Source organism: Chelonoidis abingdonii, chromosome 4 (genome assembly GCF_003597395.2).
Source record: "Chelonoidis abingdonii isolate Lonesome George chromosome 4, CheloAbing_2.0, whole genome shotgun sequence".
In the NCBI taxonomy this organism is placed as follows: domain Eukaryota; kingdom Metazoa; phylum Chordata; order Testudines; family Testudinidae; genus Chelonoidis; species Chelonoidis abingdonii.
The window spans coordinates 46,577,935-46,603,065 of NC_133772.1; the positions used below are offsets into that span (position 1 = coordinate 46,577,935).

Consider the following 25,131-nt stretch of genomic DNA (forward strand, 5'->3'; position numbering starts at 1 on the left):
TGAAGTGAGGTCCTTTTTAAACTCAGGTGCCCTGATTAGCCAGTCTGTCCCAACTGATTCTAGCAGTTTCTTCTTAATTGGCTCCAGGTGTCTTAATTAGCCTGCCTGCCTTAATTGATTCCAGTAAGTTCCTGCTTGTTCTGGAACTGCCCCTGTTACCTTACCCAGGGAAAAGGGATCTACTTAATCTGGGACTAATATACCTACCTTCTAACACTCTCCTGTAGCCATCTGGCCTGACCCTGTCACACTATCTACGTACTTGTACTGGGTCCTAACAGTGTAATATGTGAGCCTTCCCCCTTTACTGTGCACACCAGACAAAGGCCAGTCATAACTGCAGTCCTGTGCACACATTAATAGGGGACAAGTCTTTTCCCACCTATAACACAATCCATATAATGGACCAGTCATACTAGGGAAAAGCAGGGTACATCATCCTAACGGATGGTGAAGCCTGTGCATCCCTTGTCCCCTGCACACCCTAAAGCTCAGAGAAGGATTAGACTCCTTGATGCTCTAGCCTTCCTGGGCTCCAGCTGGGGTGGTGTGAATTCACCACTTCCCTTATTCATTGTAATATCATCTGATGTGACTCCTACCTGTCTAGTGCGTTAACCTGCATATCCAGATCAAATGACTTCTAAATACTACATTGCTGCAGCCAATTTGTATCATAAGCTACAAGTCATATTTTGGGAGCCCTTGTGCCTTAAGATTCATTAGCACTAGGGCTGTCGATTAATAATGGTTAACTCATGCGATTAACTCAAAAATTAAATCGCAATTAAAAAAATTAATTGTGATTAATCACAGTTTTAATCACACTGTTAGACAATAGAATACCAATTGAAATGTATTAAATATTTTAGATGGTTTTCTACATTTTGAAATATAATTATTTCAATTAAATCACAGAATACAAAGTGTACAGTACTCACTCTGCACTGTAAAAATGATAAGAAATAGTATTTTTTCAATTCACCTCATAAAGAGATTGAAATTCAGTACTTGTATCATGAAAGCACAACCTAAAAGGGTTTTTTTTTGTTACATAACTGCACTCAAAAACAAAACAATGTAAAACTTTAGAGCCTGCAAGTCCACTCAGCCCTACTTCTTGTTCAGCCAATCGCTAAGACAAACAAGTTTGTTTACATTTATGGGAGACAATGCTCTCCGCTCCTCATTTACAATGACCCCTGAAAGTAAGAACAGACATTCGCATGGCACTTTTGTAGCTGGCATTGCAAGGTATTTACATGCCAGATATGCTAAACATTCGTATGCCTCTTCATGCTTTTGCCACCATTCCAGAAGACATGCTTCCATGCTGATGATGCTCATTAAAAAAAAAAATAATACATTAAATTTGTGACTGAACTCCTTGGGGGAGAACTGTATGTCTCCTCCTCTGTGTTTTACCTGCATTCTGACATATTTCATACTATATCAGTCTCGGATGATGATCCAGCATGTTGTTCATTTTAAGAACACTTTCATGACAAATTTGACAAAATGCAAAGAAGGTACCAATGTGATATTTCTAAAGGTAGCTACAACACTCGACCCAAGATTTAAGAATCTGAAGTACCTTCCAAAATCTGAGAAGGACGAGGTGTGAAGCATGCTTTCAGAAGTCTTAAAAGTGCAACACTAAAATGTGGAAACTACAGAACCCAAACCACCAAAAAAGAAAATCAACCTTCTGCTGGTGACATCTGACTCAGATGATGAAAATGAACATGCATCGGTCTGCATTGCTTTGGATTTTTAATTGAGAAGAACCCATCATCAGCATGGAAGCATGTCCTCTGGAATGGTGGCTGAAGCATGAAGGGACATATGAATCTTTAGTGCATCTGGCACAAATATCTTGCAACGTCAGCTACAACAGTGCCACGTGAACACCTGTTCTCACTTTCAGGGGATTTTGTAAACAAGAAAAGTGGGCAGCATTATCTCTGGCAAATGTAAACAAATTTTTTGTCTGAGAAATTGGCTGAATAAGAAGTAGGACTGAGTGGACTTGTAGGCTCTGAAGTTTTACATTGTTTTATTTTTGAATTCCGTTATTTTTTGTACATAATTCTACATTTGTAAGTCCAACTTTCATGATAAAGAGATTGCACTACAGTACTTGTATTAATTGAATTGAAATATACTATTTTTCATTTTTACAGTGCAAATATTTATAATAAAAAATATAAAGTGAGCACTGTACACTTCTTATTCTGTATTGTAATTGAAATCAATATATTTTAAAATTTGGAAAACATTCAAAAATATTTATATAAATGGTATTCTATTATTGTTTAGCAGTGTGATTAATCATGATTAATTTTTTAATTGCTTGACAGCCCTAATTAGCACCATTTCCAAATGAGTGCAATAAATTCCCTACCAGGTTTTATCCCTGAGCAGCTAATGTTGCAATTTGAGATGCTACATGTTTTCTTGCCAGGCAAATCATGTTAATTTTCTCTGAGGTTTTGATCACTGCATTGCATCATACAGTTTTTGACATCTTACTCTTATGTCTACAAACTGATGGCCAGAAACTAGAGCAGACTGAAGCAACTGGTGGAGTCCTTTCACCCGGTACAGCACAGAACACCTTCAGTTACCACAGACTGTAACAGGAGATCAGCGCATTCTACAACATGCTCAGCAGCACCTCATAAGACTAAAGCACACGGACAATGAGCCCACCTGCTATATCCACACCCTTTACGTTACCACAGCAGTAATTCATGCTGTGCTTAAGCCAGCATGGAACTGTGTTAAGTGTATCTCAGTTGTAAGTCACATAGGGCCAATTAAACTTCTACTTTTGTTTATTATTAATTATTATTATTATTATTATTTGGAGTGTCTAGAGGCCCCAAATCAGATTGGTGATCCATTATGCCAGGCACCATACAAACATAGTAAAAGACAGTCCCTGTCCCAAAGAGTTTCCAGTCTAAATAGATCAAACTTGGGAGGGGAAACAGAGGCACATAGAGGTGAAGTGACTTGCCTGAGATCACACAGCAGAACTCAGGTCTCCTGACTCCTAATCCAGTGCCCTCTTCACTAGACCCCTCTGCCTCTTCATTTTGCCACTGCTCTATACAGTTTATGAACAGTAATATTGATAAGGATTAAGGAACACCAGGGGAAAAAAAATCAATAAAGTCGCTTATGCACCCATTTCTGCAGCCTGGTACAGAAACTTTTCTCTCTCCAATATCAATTATAGAAATTAAATTCCACAGTGGACCTAGACTTTTATTGTCACTATAGCTACTGTTCTCCCATAATATAAAATGTAACTTCTTTAAATGTGCTTCTGATACTGTGGATTTCATCTGTGTCACAGAACCTGCACTTTATGTTGCCATATGACACTACTCAGCCATTTCCATGTCATGCTTCCTATGTTTACAGTCTTCCTCTAACATCCAGCACTTTACTGTATTTTGGGTGATATTGCAGTTCACTCACAACAAAGTAGTGATGTTCATTTTACTGACAATGAGCTAAGCTTTTTACATCAGAGTTTTTATATGTTTCTCTATCAAGGATTTGTCATGGCATTTGAAGGAAACCACATATCTTCTGATGAAGTCTATCATAATTTGCTTTCTATCCAGTGAAATGATATATCCTTAACAGAATAAGGAGTTATTCTCTGGATGACAATCATTCCAGTTTACATGCCAACTAAACCCATGTTTCTACTACCTGAGGAAGAGCTGAGCACTTTAGTATGTCAGTCACAGCTGATGAATGTGTTAGTACAGAAATTTCTAATGTGAATTGGGGCATATACTTTGCAATATTTGTATATATTTTATCAAACACTATATTTAGCTCTGTCACAGCTGTTTGGATATTGGAGAAATACTGTGTTCTCTATACACAACGCCATAGGTTTTAACATATTAATTCCCTTTTTCCTGATGTTTGAAATTAATTCTTTGATAATAAATATCCTACTATTTTTTTATATTCTGACCTAGAGAATAAATAATGACACTGAGATCCCAATTCTCCTGAGTCCTAATCCTATCACTGATGCACTTGATGTTCTCGAGTCATTTAGACCCACATTTTTCAGTGTTCACTAATTTTGAGTATCAAGCTTAAGTCAAGTAGAGACTGATGTTCAGAGGTGCTGTGGAACCAACATTCTCGTTGGCTTCAACCAGAATTTGGGGTGCTCAGTACTTCTTCAAATCAGGCCCTACGTGCTCAGTACTGGGCATCCAAAAACTGAAACACTCAAAATAGATGTCCTCTCTTGAAAATTTGACCCTAGTCTCTGGGCCTCTATTTCCTATTTGAAATGGGGATAGTAATATTAATTTATCTACCTCATAGGAGGCATTGAAATAACTAGGGAGAGGAGGCAGCACACAGGAGTGACTGAAAGTCAGACAAAACTTGGATCTAAATGTGCAATTTCATGACCAAATGTATTACACAAATCACAGATACAAAAGTAAGCTGGGCTCTAGGACTTAAGTGCTGCAGTGGGAGTTAAGGGTGCTCAATACATGGAAGGATCAGCTTGACTCCAGCTTGCCTACAGCAATCCATACACCAGTTATATGCCTGCTCTCTTGGTCTGCTTCTATTATAATTTTTCTGTTGCACAAATAAGAAGGTAAAATATAGTCAGAATTGGTCAGCAATTGACTACACTGTGTGACTTTATAAATATGCATCTAATGCAGTGTCTTGCTTTACAGAGGAGCCCATATCTGATGCAAATGCACTCACACGAAACTACAGCATTTCCTTGCTTTGCTAAATACTGGCTTAGCCTAAGCAAAATCCAAATCCAAAAAGCCCACGAAGTGCAAAAGTACATAGGAAATGGTACTGAGGATCAGGGAGCATCCTGAAAGAACTGAACAGGCAGGCAGGAAGACTGGAGGAATATTGGAGGGAGTGGGAAAGCAGCCAGAAAACCTCACAGGAAGCACATGCCTAATTGTTTTAATGATAATTATTTTTCCGTTAGTCTAAGACTCCCTGATTCACATCCCTGCCCCTCTTTTTACATGTGTAGATAATGCCCTCACTTTGTTTTCAGGTTTTCAAACTCTTTCCTTTTTTCTTTTGCTTTAGATTTTCCACTGTGCAAGGATACAATTTGCTACTGTTAGTTTTCATTTTCTTCTCAGAATCCAGGCAGTGCTAGTCATGATTATCAATTTATAACAGCAGCTCAACACTGCTTCACCACTTAGATTGGCTAGCGCCTCAGATACATACTAACGAGCATGAAACTATCTACCCACTCACATGCAAGGACCAACAACCTCTGCTCATGTACTTTAAACTCCTGCACTGAAGCATGTAGGCAAATAATACTGGCAGAATGAACTGCTTCCCTGTCAAAATGTAATCAAAACCAAAAACATAGTTATCGAGCTCTCAGGTATAATTGCCTTAACTACCTCACAGCTATTGATGTGATTTCTGAGGCATATACTGTTGCTATCACAACAGATTAATCTCTTCTTGCTTAGTCATATAAACACAGGAGGTCAAATGCCCATTTGTGATATAAATAGCAGAAGGTTCTGATGCCACTGTGAAGACAGCTTGATGCTGAGAACCTGTAGTTCTCACTGACTTACTTGGGATTTGCAGGTACACAGTAGTTCCTCAGCATCAGGCCCAGAATAATGATCACTTGGATTTAAACAAAACAGAAGAGCTCAGTGTAAATTCAAGAGCACCTCATTATAACTAAAAAAGGATATTTAAAAGTATGTCCTATCCAGAGGGATATCTTCCATTGTTGTGTGACACTGAGTATGTTTCCCAGACCTGAAGAAGAGCTCTGTGTAAGCACAAAAGCTTGCCTCTTTCACCAACAGAAGTTGGCCCAATAAAAGATAATACTTCACCCATCTTGTCTCTCAGAAGGAAACAGACAAAGAAAAACGAAATGAAAACTGATAGACTGTATGTACATTTTGATAAAACATGAAAGATGCTTTTATCAAAAAAAGTAATTTTATATCTTAAAAAATCAATTTAATTTCCAGTTTTTTAACATCCTTTCTTGGTGTATAAGATACAGTCATTAAAATTAACTAAGAAAGATCCAGTTCTGGTCTCAAAACAGAAATACACATGACCCTCATTGACTACATTCCATGCATATGTCTGAGTAATTATTCAAATTATTATTTGCAAAAATAAATTATCAAAGTGAAGTCTTGTGCACTCTCCAAAAGTCTAGCACTCAGTTCTTCTGAGTTCTATTCTGGAATTTCCTTGTGAGCTTAGACAAGTCACTTAAATTCTCTGTGCCTCAGTTCCCTTATAGTAAAATGAGGATATTACTGCTTTCCTCACAGAGGTATTAGATAGTTAAACACCTAAATTAGTAAAATGCTTTAAGATACTCAGATGAAAAGCTGTTGTAAGAAATTGCAGTTTTTATTAAGAACAAAAGTTTGCAGAACACAATAGATATATCTATGAAAAGATTGTGATTTCCTCACATTTATTTGTTATTCAAAAGATTCAAATGTATTATTCTATGGATTGACTGCTATTATTTGACATTTGATCTGTGCACTTAGATGTGATTTGTCAGGTTTCTTTTTGACAGGTTTCAGAGTAGCATCCGTGTTAGTCTGTATCCGCAAAAAGAACAGGAGTACTTCTTCGGATGCGGGCTATAGCCCACGAAAGCTTATGCTCAAATAAATGTGTTAGTCTCTAAGGTGCCACAAGTACTCCTGTTCTTTATAAAGATTTCTTTCTTTTACTCAATTGGATGAGCATGCATCCACTGCTAGTGCAAATTCTGGCACATGCAAATTTAAAATTTGTTTTCCTGTGAACATGTGTGCACAGAATATTAAAATTCAATGAACAACATGACCACTCAAACATTTTCAGGAACAGGAGCAGCAGACAAATACGAGCATGGCTGAAACAACTTCATTTAAAAATTCATGTGGTCATTTGTGAAAAATGTATTGCAGTATTTCATCACATCTGTTTAATTTATATCTAATGCATTTCAATACTACAGTATTTATTGCTATGAAACTAGAAAGAGTGACTTCAGCAGACTTCAGACAAATATGTATGTGTCTATTGCTGTGGCAATTGGATCATTACAAATTCTTCCTTCTGAACGTGCGTCATAGAACATGAAGAGGACTCTTGAAGAGTTTTCTGGCCAAGGGATTTAGAGAGCCTATTATTCTCCTCCCAGTATTTACCCTCTGGTTCCTCAGGAATAGCAGTTCCCAGTTGGAAAGTTTCTGATCTAATATGCAAAGCATTTACAATAGTCAGCAGGAAACTCAATCTGCCTTTGCCTCTGCACTCTGGAGCCAGGGTAACTTTTCCATTAACTTAAACAAATGCTGCTGTATTTTTAGACCATGTAATTACCCTACATCAGCAGACTGAGCCCTGTGAAAGTACGCCGGGGAAAGATTCGAGCTCTATGTTTCTCTGCTTATAAAACTCTGAAACCCAAACCTTCGGATGTGGTGATTAATGAAACGCCTCTTGATCACTCGATCTGATCCCACTTGCTGAGGTAAATTGTTTCAGTTTTCCATGAGCATAGATAGGATTTTTTGGCATAATGACCGGAGGGCAAAGACTTCACACTTGAAAAGCCATACCACTCTACGTTAATGCATGACCACTGAGAATTGTAGCACTTTTTAAACTTTCTCCATTCCCTCCCAAAGATAAAAGACCAAGAAAACATTTTTGTTATGTCCAAAAAGAGGCCTTTGCTTGAGATGTTTTACAAATGTTCTGGTAATAGCATTAGCTCCATATACTCTGCCGTTCAAAACTTCAGCAGCTCTGTGATTAAAGGCATTTGTCAGGAGGCAACAGGCATTTGGCAATGACAAAATCTGTCATTTTTCATGAAGTTGGAGTGTGCCAGTCAACAGCTGCATTAGGCTGTCATCATAATGCACCGCAAAACATGGGCAGATTCACAATGCCACCATTAACACTTTAATTCAATGTTTTGATAACAGGGTGCTCCATAAGGCATACAGTTGGTCTCTTCTGTCATATAAGTGAGTGCCTGTTTCAGATTTGTCTGTGCCTAACAGTAGAGGTTTATAATGGTAACTGTACAATGCAGCCAAATGTCTCATTTGTTGCAATATTTTCTTTTCCTCCTTTTGCTTGAAAAAGCTATTTCAGAGACAGAATATGAAGGACTGATATCACATATTTGCACTTCAGGGCTATCTGTGAACATACTCCTACAGCAGCAGTAAACAAGTTACTGATCCATTTAAAATTATAGCATAAAAATCCTTACCATATAAAAAATAATGTACATTTTGTAAATGACTTTAGAATACCACACAAGCCATCACGTTGAGGAAGTAATAATTGTCACTGAGCTCCACAAAGAATTTTTGGATTAAGCATATTCAGTATAACTGATCTGGCCCAAGGCAAGCTGATGCTGAACTAAATGTTACTTCATGAACACTCTGTTTTATTTTATTTTGCAGGCCAATATAGCTTCTTATATCTTGGTAAGTTGTTATAAGGTCCCCTGTATGTAATAGCAGCTCCCAAGTATTTTAAAACAGTTAACAATAATAATCTTTCTTTCCCTTCCAAATCTACAGGAGAAATAGGTAGATTAGTTTATAGGGGGGTGTTTGTTTTTTATCAGTTCTAGTGGGAGTAATTTCCATAGTCTAGATCCAGCTCCTCAGGTTTCACATCTCCTGTACTCATGGTTGCTACTATTTAAGGATTCCATTCTTCCATTACAATATAAATGTAATTGGAGGTCATGGTCATAGAGGAAGAGGTGACCTCTCAGGTAGCTAGGGCCAGTTCAATGGAAAGCTTTGAATATCAGAGCAGAGACCTTAAACTGGATTCTGTACAGTGGGGAGCTGGTGCTGAGAACACACCACCAGGTGGATGTCTTCACAGAAACCTATATTGCTGAGAAGACAGGCAACTGCATTTCGTACTTGCTGAAGCTTTTTTCAGGGTGTGTGGCTGAAAGGACTTTGTGACTTTGACTAATCAGTTTGTAAATTAGGTCTGATTAAGGAAGTTAATAGTTACTAATGTAAAGTGAACTATATTTTCAAAATAAAAACCAGGACACTGATAGCTGCAATCACAGAGGGAAGAAGTGGGTGTTGGTCGGTGAGGAGGAGGGTAGCAACTACAGGAAGTAGAATTATATTTCACATAAAAAAGGCAGAATCAAGAGATAAACATCATAACCAGCCAGGGCTGAACCTAACTGAATTCTGTCCCATCCATTAAAATATTACAACACATTCTTTATTACATCTATTTTTATATGAAGTACAAATATTTAAAAATACTTTGCCTACCTTGCATTGTTCTTTTGCCTTTCCCTTCACCGTTTTTTCTTTTCTTTCCCTATGTATTTTACCATCTTTTCCTGTGTCTTTCACTTTATTTTCCACTCATCATAATTCTCTATAGTACGTAATCTTTTCCACTCATCATAATCTTCTTTTTCCTATATTGTGTTCTCTTCCACCTCTTGAGTTTCCAGGCTCTCTCCCCAACACTCCTTCCCTCCCAGTTCCCCTTCCCAATCTCTCTGTACTATCCCCACCATCATCTTCTCTCATCTACCTTCTTCCTCTCTCTCTCTCTAAAAACTCTCTCATATACATTTTGCACCCTCAAAATCTCAAGATCTCAAAAATCTGTTCTTGGTATTTCAGTACAGATATTCAGCATCAAATCCTGGCCCTACACACGTATGCAGCACAGAGACTGCAACAGTTTACAGTATCAACAAGATCTGTAACTGCCTAAGAATCACCTACAGAAACAGACACTTGGGCCCGAAATGAGAAATCTGTGTCTCTGTCCCTCCCATTCCCTGTCCCAATTGCCACGTAGGGCAGCTGAAGACTGAGGGATGACATCACAAAAGGCAGAGCCTCTCTGAGATCCCAGTGGGTGGGAAAGGGGATAGAGGGACAGGTTCTCCTTCAGGGCAGTCATAGCTGGTGATAATGAATGGGCTGTGTGATCCATAGCCAGTGTCCATAGCGCTGCCTGGCTGACCCTTCTAAAATGGAATGGTCGTCAGGGACCGAAGGATGGGAACAACTGGGCAGAAGACTCACCATCCCCTATTGCAATTACAGGACAGCAGAAAGGGAGAGACCTCCAAACACTGTTCTCTCAGTGACACATTCAACCTTTCTCTCACTCTCCTGAAGCAGTTCCATGGGGTTTACAGGATTTATGTATTGTTATTTGGGGCAGCCATTGTGTCTATATGCATGAGCTCCCTATACCCCTGAGCAGCTGCACACAACTAAGGAGCAGATACCCTCCACAATTCCTTGTGCAGTAGGCTTAACAGCCTCAGAACTAGTTGGTGTGGCATACAGCTAGATCATGCAAGAGGTTACTGCCACATAACACAGAGCCACGGTTTAGCCTTCGATGCACAGCTCTGTGAAAAAGCATTTGGGCCTGATTTTTAGGGAGCCTAAGTATCTGTAGCTACCAATGACTTCAATGGGAGTTAAGGGCACTCAGCATCTATCAGAAAATCAGGCCCAATAAGCTAACAGCTCAGAGTTTAAGTGATCAATAAATAACTCCTGCAGAGAAAATCTCGGCAGAGGGGGAAATCAAACTTTTACTCTATCACACATTTCTTTATAAGGACCCTCTTTGTAAGGACCTTCTAGCTTTTTCAGAGGAATCCCCTCTGTATTACAAGTGCTGATTCATTCTTTACTCCTACCTTTCCGCAGAAATAAAATCATTATAGGTACATTTGATATGAGCCTGAACCAAAGTTCTGGATCCAAACACCCTTGAATCTTTTGGGTAATGGGGGGTAGAGAGGTTGAATCCAGGATCTGAATTTTACAGTTGAGGCCCATCTATAATTAACAAAATGGCAGTACAGATCAACAGAGATAAATGCAGGGTGATTATCTTCTTCCTCTTCTGAAGTATCTAGCACACAAGCTGATGAAATACTGTCTGTTCTTTAAAATGGCATAGCTGTGTACTTGAGTCTTGGCCAGCAGCAGTCCCTTCAAGTTACTCCTACAAGTGTGAACATGCCCTGCATGAGTGCTATTGCTGAGACGAGTGCCCAATAGGTCCCACTGGAGCTCCTGTTCTGCATGGCCTGTGGAAATGCCTCACCATAAGTTCTGCAAGGAGCCAAAACCAGTGTGGAATAAATTCTTTGGTGTCCATGGGATTTTGGTAGGTGTCTAGGCACAGGACCGTACCAGAATTGGGCTAATAATGTCATTTTCTATACCAATTTTTAGTCTCATTGCTGGCTGTGGATTGCTCCCATGAGGAATGTGCACTTGAGTTCAGAGAGTCACCCAACTCATAGAAGGATATTAAACTAGGCTTCCTCATCAAAAGCTAAAATCCATAGGCCAGATTACTCCCTTCCCAGAGAAGTTTCCTGTGGAAGGGGAGGGACAGAGTTTCACCTCACAGAATTTACTGGGAAATACCCCCCCTACACACACATACACACACACGGTGAGGGATTTGGGAACCATTAAATTGTGCAGGAGGAAAAATACCTCCCAGATTCACAAATCTGTAGAGATAGGAGCTTACCAGAAAAACATCCAACCCTCCACATGTCTCCACTGACCTTCTGCTCCCTTGGCAACATAGCTTCTATTGACTGGTGCCTGCTTGTGCCTGCTTAATGGCAGCCACTGTGGCGACCCAGAGACAGTTAATACAGTTCCAAGTCACATTAACTCCTGACTGAATTTCTGCATAGGCAGTCTGTAGGAAACAATTCAGCAGAGTGTAGCCAGTCCTCTGCTCTGCCCCACTTATTCCTTGCCCACTTTGAACAGAAGCCTTTTTGTCCCAGGGATAGGAGGAATGCTGCGGAGATCTATCTTGAGAGAGTCCCCTCACTGACATACATGAAAAAGACACTAACCACTACCATGTTAAAGCCCAGACTTCCCTTTAGACCTACTACTCTTCTTTATCAATTCAGGTTGTATTGATTTAAGCTTCATGAATGAGGTTGTACTTCAACCTCTACTATGACATTAGAGTCATGTCAGCCTAAACAACTTTCTTCAAAAATCTATTCAGGAATCTTTATGCAAAAAATTAAATTTGAAGATTCCTGAACCTAGAAGGAAATGGAAAAGACACGAAAAATGTTTTCTCCAGGAAAACTCAACATGGTGTCTCTTCACTTCATCCTTCTACATTCATCTTCACTGTAATCATCACAATTTGGTTCACATTCCTTCAGCTGCTTTATTTTCACATGTATTTTTTTAATCTGTATGTCTATGTGTGTTTTATTATACCCCACTCTGCAAATGGTTCTTTTTATTCCACTTCTCTCCATAGCAAGTGTGACTCTATAAAATAATCTGTATTTTACAAGCTGTTGAACGTAAACAAAATAATCTTCCCCACTGCTATCATTACTATATAACATCTTCCCTTAAATTTCAATTTACTGTATGTTTCCCCATTGCTTCTAATGTCAAACAATCCCTGATTTTCATATTTCTTCCACTGGTTTTATACAAGTGTAACTCCAATAATTTCAACCGAGTTATTCCTAATTTGCAATGGTGAGGAAGAAGAATCAGACCACAAATTCTCAGTTATACCAGTGATAGTCTAGAGTAATTCCAGTCAAAAGAGTAAGGCTGAATGATGCAAATGAGGGCAGAATGTGGCCCACAAAGCTCCCACCTTTCAAAATGTGGTTAAAGTAGTAAATTATAGTTCACAAAATATTAATTTTAGTACCTACCTACAAGTTTAAAAAGAGTCGACAGTCTGAATTTCTCTGAATGCTTATATTTCAAAAGATCAACAGAAGAAGCTGAAATGTGGATGAAGAATCCTGGCTTTGCAAATGACTCAAAGGAACTGTATCCTGGGAGCCATGTGTTCTTGTGGATGGCAAAGGTTGATCTGTTATGGAACTCTTCACTTTCTTCCCATCTGGAAAGAAGCAGGGTATCATTGGGAGCCAAATGAAGAAAATAATTTGGTCGGTCAGCTGCTTCAAATGAAACCAAGTTGGGATCTGAAAAAACAGAACAACATATTCACTGGACTAAGCAGAGTGGGCCAGATTTATCTTTGGTGTAACATCACTAAAGTCAATACCACAGTAAGGATGAACTTGGCCCAGCTCTTTTAAGGAAAAATATTAAATATGCATACATGCTGCTGGCTTTACTCATATTGAGTACCTGGTAGCCCCAATTATTTCAACAGGACTATAATGCATGGTATGGTACTTGTCAACATGAGGGTGCAGTAATCTAGCCCACAGTGAGCATATAACTGCAGTTCACTGCCTTTTTTTTATCCAAAATTAAAATACGGTCTCACCAGTTTTACAAAGTTATGCTTGCCGATTTGGAAGTTATAGCTCAAAAGCTCAATTATGCATTTAAAATGAAGTAACTAAAATGCATTTTACATTCAGCTTGTAGGGTCATGTTTTTCAGTTTCCAAGCAGTCAGCTCTCCAGCCATCCTCAGGACAAATAATGTTAAAAACAGATTTGGAATGTGCCTACCCTTATACTAGTAACGGCTCTACTGTCGCAACCTTATACATGCTGACCATTACTTTACCACTAAAACAGTCCCACTGATTTCAAGCAAACTTCTGTGGGACCACTTGCAGAGTAAGGTACTGCTCCATGAAAGAACCGAGTCCATTATGAGCACCTGTTGCTCACAGAATTACTTCATTTTATTTTTCTGTAAACTGTGGTATTCTGTTTAAAATAACCATAGAACAACTGTAAAATCAACTATCCCCTGAGGACTGGATAATATTTCTTTTAAAAGAGGGCACAGAGAACAAATAATCTCCATTAAACAGATGTTTTATTATGCTCTGTACCATATTTCTGAAGCACCACTTATCTTCCAAGTATGACAACATTTATTTATTTGAAACATAGAATTGCATGGAAGAGAGTATCTTTTCTATTACTAGCTGTAGCGGGTACATTGGCTATGCAATTTGTATCACCTATTCTGTATACAAGTTAGTTTATTACCAACAACTCCCAGTCTTCTTTTATCACTGGTCTGAAGCTAATAAAATTTACCCATTTTTCTGGGATACAGTTTACTATCTAATTTATAAAACTACAAATTACATATCTATATGGCTCCTGTGGATAATCATGAAGGAAATTCCAATATAATTGGGCTGATGATGCAAAGAAATTGTTATACAGATTTTGTAGAGTCTTCCAAGGCCAGAGGACTAAATGACATCCTCTTAATGTTATAATGGAGTCTGCAAATCCTGATAGGCAGGGTAAAGCCTGGGTAGAAGAGGTCTGTGCATGGCTGGAAAAGGAGACAAAACCTTTCTCCCCAAATCAAAGGCAGGATATAGGGCACTAGTATAGAAAAACTGAGATTCCTGCTACAGACTAAGAGCAGAAGTAACAGCCCCGTCCCTCTGTACTCTCCTACATGTAATTTTGGGCCAGTTCTACAGTGGGACCAGACTCACTAGTTAGAGTCCTGCAATTTCCTCAGTCAACCCACAGTGGCCCATTCTATGGTCCCACACATTGCTCTACGGCAGGTCGAAGGTGCAGAGTCTACTTCTTACAGGCTCTCTAGGGACCTGATCAGCAGGATCAGACATTTCTGGTGCATCTTGGGTTAAGGATAATTAAAATATTTATTATAACAAATTTTCCCCCTGGCAGTGAAATTGGATGCACAAATAGCATCACAAATGTGGAGGTTACAATGTTGTTTTGAAAACTAAAAGTATTTATTTATAAAGCTAGAATCACACAATTAAAAACCATGGTGCAGAGGCTGGCAGACATTGTTAAAGTTTAGAATCAGCTGATAGCTGCAGAGGAAAGGTCTGTGAGCAATTCTGTCCTCAGGTGCTGGACTGCACTTCAAGGGCAGAATTTGCTGTGTGTGTTCACTCCCCACTCTGTCTTTGTCTTTATCTATGTTTATTTTCAGGTTGCAGTGACTTTACCATGTGCTTTGGGTTTATACCATCCTGAAGTCAACATAAAGCTCACAACATCTCCCGGAACAAAATCTTCTGCTCTCACTGGGAAAACATAGCCACCCAACAGTTTGGCTGCCATTGCAACTTCTCCATCCAAGTAGCTGACCAGTTTGTAGGGACCCTTTCCCAGAACTGTTGAGAGAGAAGCCAAAATTAATATTCATGTTGAGTGTCACAAATGCTTGAGCTCTCAGATATTATCTTCGGCAATCATGTAGTAGCAAATTAAACAAGAACAACTCCAGCCTGAAAACTATTCCAGGCTTCATGTGCTAAAATGAAATGGCAGTGCCTTACAAAGCAACCCCATCCCGCAAAAAAACAAAAGCAAACAACACTTCCACCTACTAGCTGTAATTAGACTGCACAAAATTTCCAAACTTCATTTCACAAAGGTTTGTGAAAACTTTCGCCTTTCCTCCCTACCTCCATATCCCTCTAGGTTTCATTTTTAATTGGGTTCAATTAACATAAAATGTAGCTGACACCTCAGTTGTGCTCCTGGTTATGTGCCCAAACAGCAAAATTTGCATGTGGACAATAATCTTGCAGGAGGCCAGACGAGACAATGACAGTGATCCCTTCAGGCCTTAGAATCAATGGCTAGATATGGATAATAAGAATGAATATATAATATTTAGGCTTGGAAGTATTAGATTTCTACCAGTAAATGTTGGTAAACATCAATTTTACTGTATACACACAAACCTCAGAAAAAAATATTGCTACTAATAATCAAAATTTACAGATAGGCAAATTAAGAAAAAAGCTGCTTAAGAACTTATTACAGTCAAAATCTAATGATTTAGACTAGACTTGTTACAAATGGATTAGCAAATGAATAGTAAACATAGGTATGATTTTTTGATTTAAGGATATTTTTTGGCATATTTTGACATGTAGTTTTGACAGTTTGTATGTTTATCATTTATAAAGCTTTAACTTTTTGCATCTCAATGTCTATTGTTACTGAATAATTGTCTGACTCCCCCACACACCATAATTTCCCTCAACTATGAAAATGTAAAGGTCGATAAAAATCTAAACAGGCTTAAAAATAAATAATATTATCCACCAAAATTACAAAAAAATATAAAAACTGAATTTCTGCCAAACCTAATTATATTACCTGTATCTACATAGACACAATGCTGAAGTAGTGCAGTATAAAAGAGTCTTATCAGCCTGAATTTGAAATGGATGTATAATCCATATACATATGATCTGAGGTTTTGTAAAGATTCACACATCTTCCTCCACATTTGAAAATTAACTATTTGACAGATGAAAAATAATACAAACATTTTTGCAATTGATGTGATTTATTTAGCATATGTCTGGTAGTACTTTATAGCAAATATATATTTAAATGCTAAATAGCTATACTGAAATATAGTGAACATTTATTAGATGATTTTCAGCTATAGGATTAATATATTTGTATTATAAGGACGCTACCAGTAGCTCACAGTAGATCACAGTATTATTGAAATCACATTATAAATGCCTCTGTTAAACAATACTCACTCTGAGTACCTTTCTCAGAGCTCAAGAGCAGCTCTTTGTAATGTCAAAAATGTGTCTCTTTCACCAACAAGAAATTAGTCCAGTAAAAGATATTACTTTATCCATCTTGTCTCCATTTAACAGCAGTCATAATATATGGAGATATATCTATCTCATAGAGCTGAAAGGGACCTTGAAAGGCCATTGAGTCCAGTCCCCTGACTTCACTAGCAGGACGAATTACTGTCCCTGACAGTTTTTTGCCCCAGATCCTAAGTGGCCTCCTCAAGGATTGAGCTCACAAACCTGGGTTTAGCAGGCCAGTGCTCAAACCATTGAACTATCCCTCCCTCTAAGAAATGACTTACACCCAAGATTACCTGCAAACCCAGAATCAGAACCCAGAACTTCAGACTCCCAGGCTAGAAAGCCTAAGGCACTGGTCCACATTGCCTAATGTCATCATATATAAATGAACTTCTTGGACAGTAAGAATGCATGTATAATGTTATCTTTTTGCATACATGTGCACACAGTGGTGTAGTAGTTTGATATAAAGGTATTATCAGCATGAATTTGAAATTGGGTGTCTTATTCACAACTGATAAAGCTGAAGGGTGAGTTACATTGTGATCTCAAATATATGCTGATAAATACTTCCTATGATGTCACAACATAATCTATTTTGCTTATACCAATAATACTGTAGAAAAACATATTTTTAGGATTATTTTTTAAAAAATTAACTGGGACTATTTTTTGTATCCTTCTGCCTTAAAGCCAGGTCTCTTAGTTTCCCTGCATGCAAAGTACAAGGGTCAGAAAAAGCCATAAAAATGTCCTGAAATCGCATTTCTATAACTAACTATTATCATGAATTAAAGTCTGATATCTCAGGCTCTTTCAAGGCATGAATTATGTACTGAATCCCACTCATAAATTGGCAATATAAAAAGCATCTGTTTCCAGCTTTGGAGGGATCCGAGAAACACAGTTCTACGTCAGAACATTGTTATGCACAAAAAGCCCATCACTGACCCAGGACTGAATCTTAGCCTTCTTGAGCCTTAGGCCAGGCTAATATTTTGGGGAGAAGGAGGGTATGTTTTTGTGGCAGGATGATTTTTTTTAATGGCAGCTGTTTTGCCTATTGTAACAAATCCTGATGAGATGGATTAGCAGGTAAAGAGAAGGTGAAGGGGGTGAAAGGTGTATGATAAATGAATTTATCACATGGCTATTACTAATACAAATGTGGATATATCGGCATATAGATATACACACATGCGTACTCACACTTACCGTAATTATCTGCCCACAGCTTTTAATAACAATTAAAACTAACATCACAATTTGAAAATGTACTCCTTATTATCTAATTTTACTTTGCTACATCCAAGGATCATTAGAATCATTTTTCATAGATTATAAAGCCAGAAGGAACCATTGTGATAAGTGAGTTTTGCCTCTGGTGTAAATCAGACTATCAGGATTCCCCAAAATAATTCCTGTTTAAACTATAACATGCCTTTTGGAAAGACATCCAATCTTGATTTAAAAAATTTCCAGTGATGGAGAATCCACCACAATCCTTGGTCAAATGTTCCAAAAATTTGGAGAAAAAAAGATCAGGTCAGACCAAAAACAGCCTTTTTCAAATTTTTTGGCAAATTGATAGAAAAAAAATAATCTTAAGCTGAACAAATCATTTAAATTCAGGAAAACCTATATGTTTTATTTCAATTTAGATTATTTTCAAACATTTATGATTGATTTCTAATACAATTAAAGGTAATTTTGAAACTAAGTCATTTCAAACCAAAAAATGTGAAGCATTTCCTCTTGAAAATGTCAAAACATAACATGTCAAATATTTAGAATTTTTGTTTTAGGATTTTTTCAACTGAAACAATTCAATGAAACTGATACAAATTTATACAATGCTTCAGAGTGACTGAATCTGCATTGTTCACTGAAAAAAGTTTCAGACAAAAATTTCACCCAGCTCTAGTTAACTACCATCACAGTTAAAAATGTGTACCCTATTTCCAGTCAGAATTTCTCTAGCTTCAACTTCCAGACATTATATCTTGTTATACCGTTGTTTGCTGGACTTTGCTAACAAAGTTCTGTTCTCCATTTTGGTACTTACAGACTGTGATCAAATTACCCTTTAACCTTCACATTCTTAAATTAAACAAATTGAGCTCCTTGATTTTATCATTGTAAGGTGTGTTTCCAGTCCTTAAATTTTGAACATTACACTTCAAACTTCCAGTATCAGAGGGGTAGCCGTGTTAGTCTGGATCTGTAAAAGCAGCAGAGAGTCCTGTGGCACCTTATAGACTAACAGACGTATTGGAGCATGAGCTTTCATAGGTGAATACCCACTTTGTCGGATGTAGTCTAGAAGGTGCCACAAGACTCTTTGCTGCTTTCAAACTTCCAGTCATTCAGTCATATGGTACTTCATTTGTGGAAAAATACAAAAAAGAAATTATAAATGGCAATAATCCTTTATTACTGCATTTTCCAGTATTTAAATTAAAATGTTGAAATAGCAATTTATCAGTTAAAAAGCTACTATATAACACTTGTATGAGCAATTCAGCTCAAATTGAAAATGCTTTTAAAAACCCCTATTACCAGGCAAGGCAAATCCTTTAGTCAGATTTTCTCTGGCCCTTTCATATAGTGAGCAAAGAGGGTAGAGAGGCACAAGTAGCTTCTTCTACTGGAGGCCCCATCCAATCTCCCTCTGGAGAACTGGCTCCATTACAAACCCAATGCTGTGTCTGGACCCTATCCAAAAAGAAACAAACGTCTTCATAGGTTCAACAGGTGGATTTACAAGGTACTCTGAATCCTGAAAATTGCTCAGATCAGACTGTCTTAGTTAGTTAGTTGCTTGTTTGTAGCTACCTCTTGAAAGATAGCCACACCATCTGCTCAGGATTAAACAAAGACTGTGAATAGCTAATCAACTACAGCAGTTTCTCCTCCCTTGGTGTTCACACCTCAACTGCTAGAAGAGGATCTCATCCTCCTGATTGAGCTAACCTCATTATCTCCAGACTGATTCTGGCCTGCATATTTATACCTGCCTCTGGAAATTTCCATTACATATGTCTGACGAATTGGGTATTCACCCACGAAAGCTTATGCTCCAATACATCTGTAAGTCTATATGGTGCCACAGGACTCTGTTGCTTTTTACAGATCCAGACTTAACACGGCTACCCCTCTGATTCTTGAAAGTTAGCTGCCTCTTGAGGCTTCCCAGGGAAATACAAATGGGAGACTAGACCATTTAGCAATCAGTTCTGTCGTCCTAAGTACTAAATACCAGTTCAATTTTCAGGCATCTTTAGAGGTCACTAGTTTTGGGAAACCTACAGTAAAAATTGTTCCAGATTATACTCTGCCTTTGGTAAAAGAATAGATTTCTGAGGCTTTGATATAGGTAAATCTGTTGTTTTTAAACTATGAAACAGTATGGAGGGACCTTACATTATATGGAATGTTTTCCTGTACAATACAAATTAACCAAATCTGTTTCAAAACTGGGTATTGCATAGAACAAAATGAACTGTAGATTATCTGTATATTTTCCATATATTCTCCTTTCTCTCTTCTTCCTTAATAGTATGTATAGCTTTTGTTAATTTTATTTTCATTTATTTACAATGTGGACTAATTATAACACAGTACACCATGTTTGGTAGTGACTGCATCATCTGTCTTGGGAAAGAGAACTGATTCTCAAACTACATCTAGGATATTATGACCTCAATGTTTCCATCATATTTTCTTTTATCAATATCACCTTTCAGTGTTTTAAAAAAGACATTACTATTAAAGCTATTATCCCTTTATAATGTAGTAAACTAGCCCTTGACTAGCCGTTCTTTTATTAATAAACTATAGATTGATTTAAACCAAAATCTTGAATCTGAATACCCCTAACTTTGAAGTTGGATTTATTTCCACAGTACAATAGTTTTCACTGATTACATTTTTTAAATCACATAAGAGAAATTGTCAACTATAACATTAATGTGATTGGCTGGCACAAATTCTATTGGATAAAATATGCCATTAGTTACTTAATGAACAGTTATTTATTTATAATCTTCAAACATTTACATTAATTGTAAACAGGGCCGGCTCCAGGCACTAGCGCGCCACGCGCGTGCTTGGGGTGGCATGCCGCAGGGGACGCTCTGCTGGTTGCCAGGAGGGTGGCAGGCGGCTCCGGTGGACGTCCCGCAGGCGTCCCTGCGGAGAGTCCGCTGGTCCCGCGGCTCCGATGGAGTTTCCGCAGGTACGCCTGCAGGAGGTCCACCGGAGCCGCGGGACCAGCGGATCCTCCACAGGGATGCCTGCGGGAGGTCCACTGGAGCCGCGGGACCGGTGAGCGGCAGAACGCCGCCGTGCTTGGGGTGGCGCAATGGCTAGAGCCGGCCGTGATTGTAAATAAGTTATATATTAGTGAAGTAGGTCTAAGTTCAATATGAAATAGATTCCATGATTATTAGCTCTTGGAAACAGCAAAGCAAACCTGCAATACAATAACCTGAACATTAAAACAATATAGTGTTTGCAACTTCCATTTCTCTTCATGAAGATGGATCCAAAGTTTCTATTTTTATTCAAAATGATAATTATACACCACAACAAAATGTTTTCTTGATTTCTTATCAACTCTTCATCATTATTGTAGGACTTACCTTTATTGAAATATTCACAGTCATATGCTAAAAAAATAAAGGAAAGAAACATTTAGCTACAGACATTTTGCAGATTTGGAATTTAGAGAAAAACAAGTTTTCCTTTAACCCACTAATGAATGGACAAACAAAAGCTGCTCAAAACCAATGCCAACTAATTTAGATTTTGCACAAAAATTTATTAATTGGCAAAGCATTTATTACAACATTTGAGTAAAAATGCACTAACCTCAGAGCACACAGTCACTGCAAACACATAAGGTTATCTGTTTGTGACCTCTAGTGGTCAAGACTCAGCTTTACAATCTTTCCTTGCTGACATTAAAATACACCTCTACCCCGATATAACGTGACCCGATATAACATGAATTCAGATATAATGCAGTAAAGCAGCATTCCGGTGGGGGACGGGAACTGCGCACTCCGGTGAATCAAAGTAAGTTTGATATAACGCAGTTTCACCTGTAACACGATAAGATTTTTGGGCTCCCAAGGACAGCATTATATCGAGGTGCAGATATACCTGTGTATAATCCACAATGTCAGAAGCTATTATGTAGCTTCCCCACTCTCCCAGGCTCCCTGTGCGACCTTAGGCTATTCATGTAATCTCTCTGTGCCTCCCTTCTCAACTGTAATGTACAAATACTTCCCTTCTGCCACCCTTTGTCTGTCTTGCATTCTTAGACCATAAACTCTTTGCAGCTAGGACTATCTTTTACTATATGTTTGTGATAGGCGCTGTACAATTGTGCCTCAATCTCAGCTGCAGCCTCTTGTCAAAACTGTATTCGTAATAACAAACAATAATATAGCAATATTATAAATCCTGAATTACACTTTGTTCAGAACATTCTTTAATCCTTCCCCACCTCCACATTGCAGGTGCAGTGTTGTAAAGCATGTAAAGGTGTTGTCTCCTGCAGGGAGACTCTAAGATTTGACCCTTGCAGCTCCTCTTATCTCTTGCACCCCAAAATAATTGAGTTTGGACTTGGCCTATGCCATGATTATATGCTGTCCAGCTAGCTTCATATCAGCTATGTTGGGGACACTTCACATTTCGAGAGCAGTGAAAAATCCACACAAGTGACTCCATCCATCCATCCACATCCCATAGGATATCTTGTGCTGGGTCTCCAGAAGGTAATGGGAAAAGAGGAAAATGTTGATGTGTCACCCACAAATATAGAAGTGACCAGCAGTTCTCACACAGATTAGGAATAGAAACCAAGCAGAGGGCTGCATCTACTTCAATTTTGGAACTGGAGACTCCAACCAACAGCTCTGCTGCCATTGCTCTGACTTTAAAAGGGATGTGCTCATGTGACTCAAACTTTGGTTACTTTTCCAGAACTTGATCCAGTGCATGGACTGGCAATGTGCTGGGCCCAGTACTTGGTTGAGAAAACTTACGACACACTCTGGGGGACCTCCAGTCTACTACGACTCCATGCTGACAGCACTGATGTGCATATGCCGATACACTTGTACAGAAACATTCACAATCACCTCCTTGGTTACAACCACATGTGTCTGTCAAGCAGTTTGAATAAAACCAGGTGACGTCAACCTGAAGAATATAAATGTTATTGTAATAACATAAAATAATTCACATAGACTTTGACGAGCGATCTCAATACAGACTATCAGGCTTTGACAATTTAACAAGTAAGACTTCAAAATATGATCGTTTAAGTGTCTGCCTAAAACACAAAGCGTCGTCATAGTTATGGGAACCTTGTACACTGTTTAGTAGTACAATTGAATTACATCAAATGATACATAGAAATCAGCGCAGGAATATGATGTTTATGTTGACTTGAAGTATGGGACAGGGTAACAGTGTTTACTTGTCATTTAAACTTTAATAAGCTAAAAATCAGAAATATTAATTTCCTCAAATTAACCATAAACTCAGCAAGCTTGTTAAGAACCATTGGACACACATCATCATTTAATAAGTGATCAAACGTGGTGAAATTAGTGATGAACTGTTCTCCATATAGACAATTTCATAAAAATAATTGTGATTTTTTTCCTCTCTTATTGTCATAAAGTCTTGCTGTGTGTGACCAAACTTAAAAGAAAAATCAATTATTACCAGTGCTAAGTTTTCTCATTCAAATATTGTAAAGTGCTTTCTACATGTGTCTACACTGTAAGAGTTGCACAATCAGGTCCTAAAGTATATCAAGTTAGTTAAATGTGTCTAGATGAACTGAAGATCAGCTGAGAACACGTGGTTGTTATGAAACATGTCAATGAGCAAGTGCTAATGGATCGGAATCAGAAGAGATATGGGTCACATTTTCTCTCTCACTCTGTCATGTTAGATAGGACTGGGATTTAAAGTGACGTAAGGTTTCTTTGTAATCGTATACACAGAACTTCACATCATTTTATTTGTCATCACTACTCACCACTGGATGGCAAGCTTCAAACATTTCACTTAACAGTATCCCACATTCTTTCTTGGCAAATGGCTCTCTAAGTTGGTTCAAACTGCATGGATTTCGAATGTCAGAGTTGTCAACACACTAAACCAGAAAGCAAAATTGTCACCCCCCAGAAACTTGTTTCACAACCACTGTGCTATCTGAACTTTCAAAACCGAACCTTTTTTTAAAAAAAAAAATCAGCTTTCAAATAATTCATGTGAGCACAAATCAAATGCATCATTTCTAAAGCACTCATCGTAGGAGTCAAGACAACCTAAGACTTATTATTAAATAGAGGAAGGTAAATATGCGAAGACGGAACAGCCCATTGTGGAAAAAGGTTTCACTTGTTCTGAGGGAAAAGGAAAAACAAAGCAACAGTTGTATACATTGACTTTATTGGGGTTCAAGCCTTACTCACACATGTAGTCCTGCTTTCATGAATAATAAAGATTACTCATATAAGCAAGCCTTGAGTTTTTTCATTATTTAATGTTTTATTTTAAAAAGTTTCAATTGGACTTTTGAATAGCAATCTCAGAAGTGCATATGGATTTGGTAAAGCATTGTTTCCTTCTGCTAAGCTAAATACTCAACATTAATTCATTTAAAATAAATATTTATATAGACACTGCATATAAAATATTTTAAAATACATAATTTTTTAATTACAGTCTTCCATAGTGCAAAAGATGGGACTATTTTAGAGGGTTGTTTCTCTAAAAGTTTCTATTACTCTTTGAGCAATGTACTACATTTAATGAAAAAGTGCACTACATTTAGAACAAACATAAAACAGAAAACTGCACATCAATCCTCCCTATATCAGTGCTTTAGGAAGGAAAAACTTCCTGTCCTTTTTTCCCACTTCACTTTAATTACTTATTATAGTAAGGTCAGTAGATATTGTAAATACTATTTGCAACTGAGGCGGGATTCCAGGAATGGAATTGTTGGTTTTGAGGCTGATAAGCTATAAAAGTGTTACACAACAAGGATTTACTAGGAAAGCCATTTTTGTTATTATTTACCTCTACAGCTGACCAGCTACTTCCAAACTCTTGAGAGTTTGTTAACTCAAAATTTTCTGGAGTCCTCATTTCATTTATTGTTTTCATGTCAAAATTTCCACATAATCCAGTCAGTTCACCCTAAAAAAATTATATGTATTAGTCAGTGCTACTAGCCTTACCCATTCTCAAGGTTGCCTTGTCATATCCCATAATAAGGACCCATTTTCACTTGCTTATAATATTGATCATTTACTTCATATTGTGATACAGCATGGCCAGAGGGCAGCATAAGAGTGTTAGCAGGGGGCCTTATTCCCTGCCAAGGGAGGAAGGTTTGCTTTAGATTAACTAGAACAGCTG

The 25,131-nt window shown here is 37.9% G+C and overlaps 1 protein-coding gene across 1 annotated transcript in view; it reads right to left on the reverse strand.

The window, feature by feature from the left end:
* The window catches only part of OTOG (otogelin), a 167,681-nt gene that overhangs the window by 58,992 nt on the left and 83,558 nt on the right, over positions 1–25,131 (reverse strand). Inside the window, exons 24-29 of the mRNA XM_075065842.1 lie at positions 24,790–24,909; positions 23,741–23,857; positions 22,734–22,890; positions 21,318–21,344; positions 15,046–15,213; positions 12,815–13,093 (exon numbers count right to left, since the gene is read on the reverse strand). Coding sequence (XP_074921943.1) covers positions 12,815–13,093; positions 15,046–15,213; positions 21,318–21,344; positions 22,734–22,890; positions 23,741–23,857; positions 24,790–24,909 — 868 coding nt within the window. The remainder of the gene's footprint in view (positions 1–12,814; positions 13,094–15,045; positions 15,214–21,317; positions 21,345–22,733; positions 22,891–23,740; positions 23,858–24,789; positions 24,910–25,131) is intronic.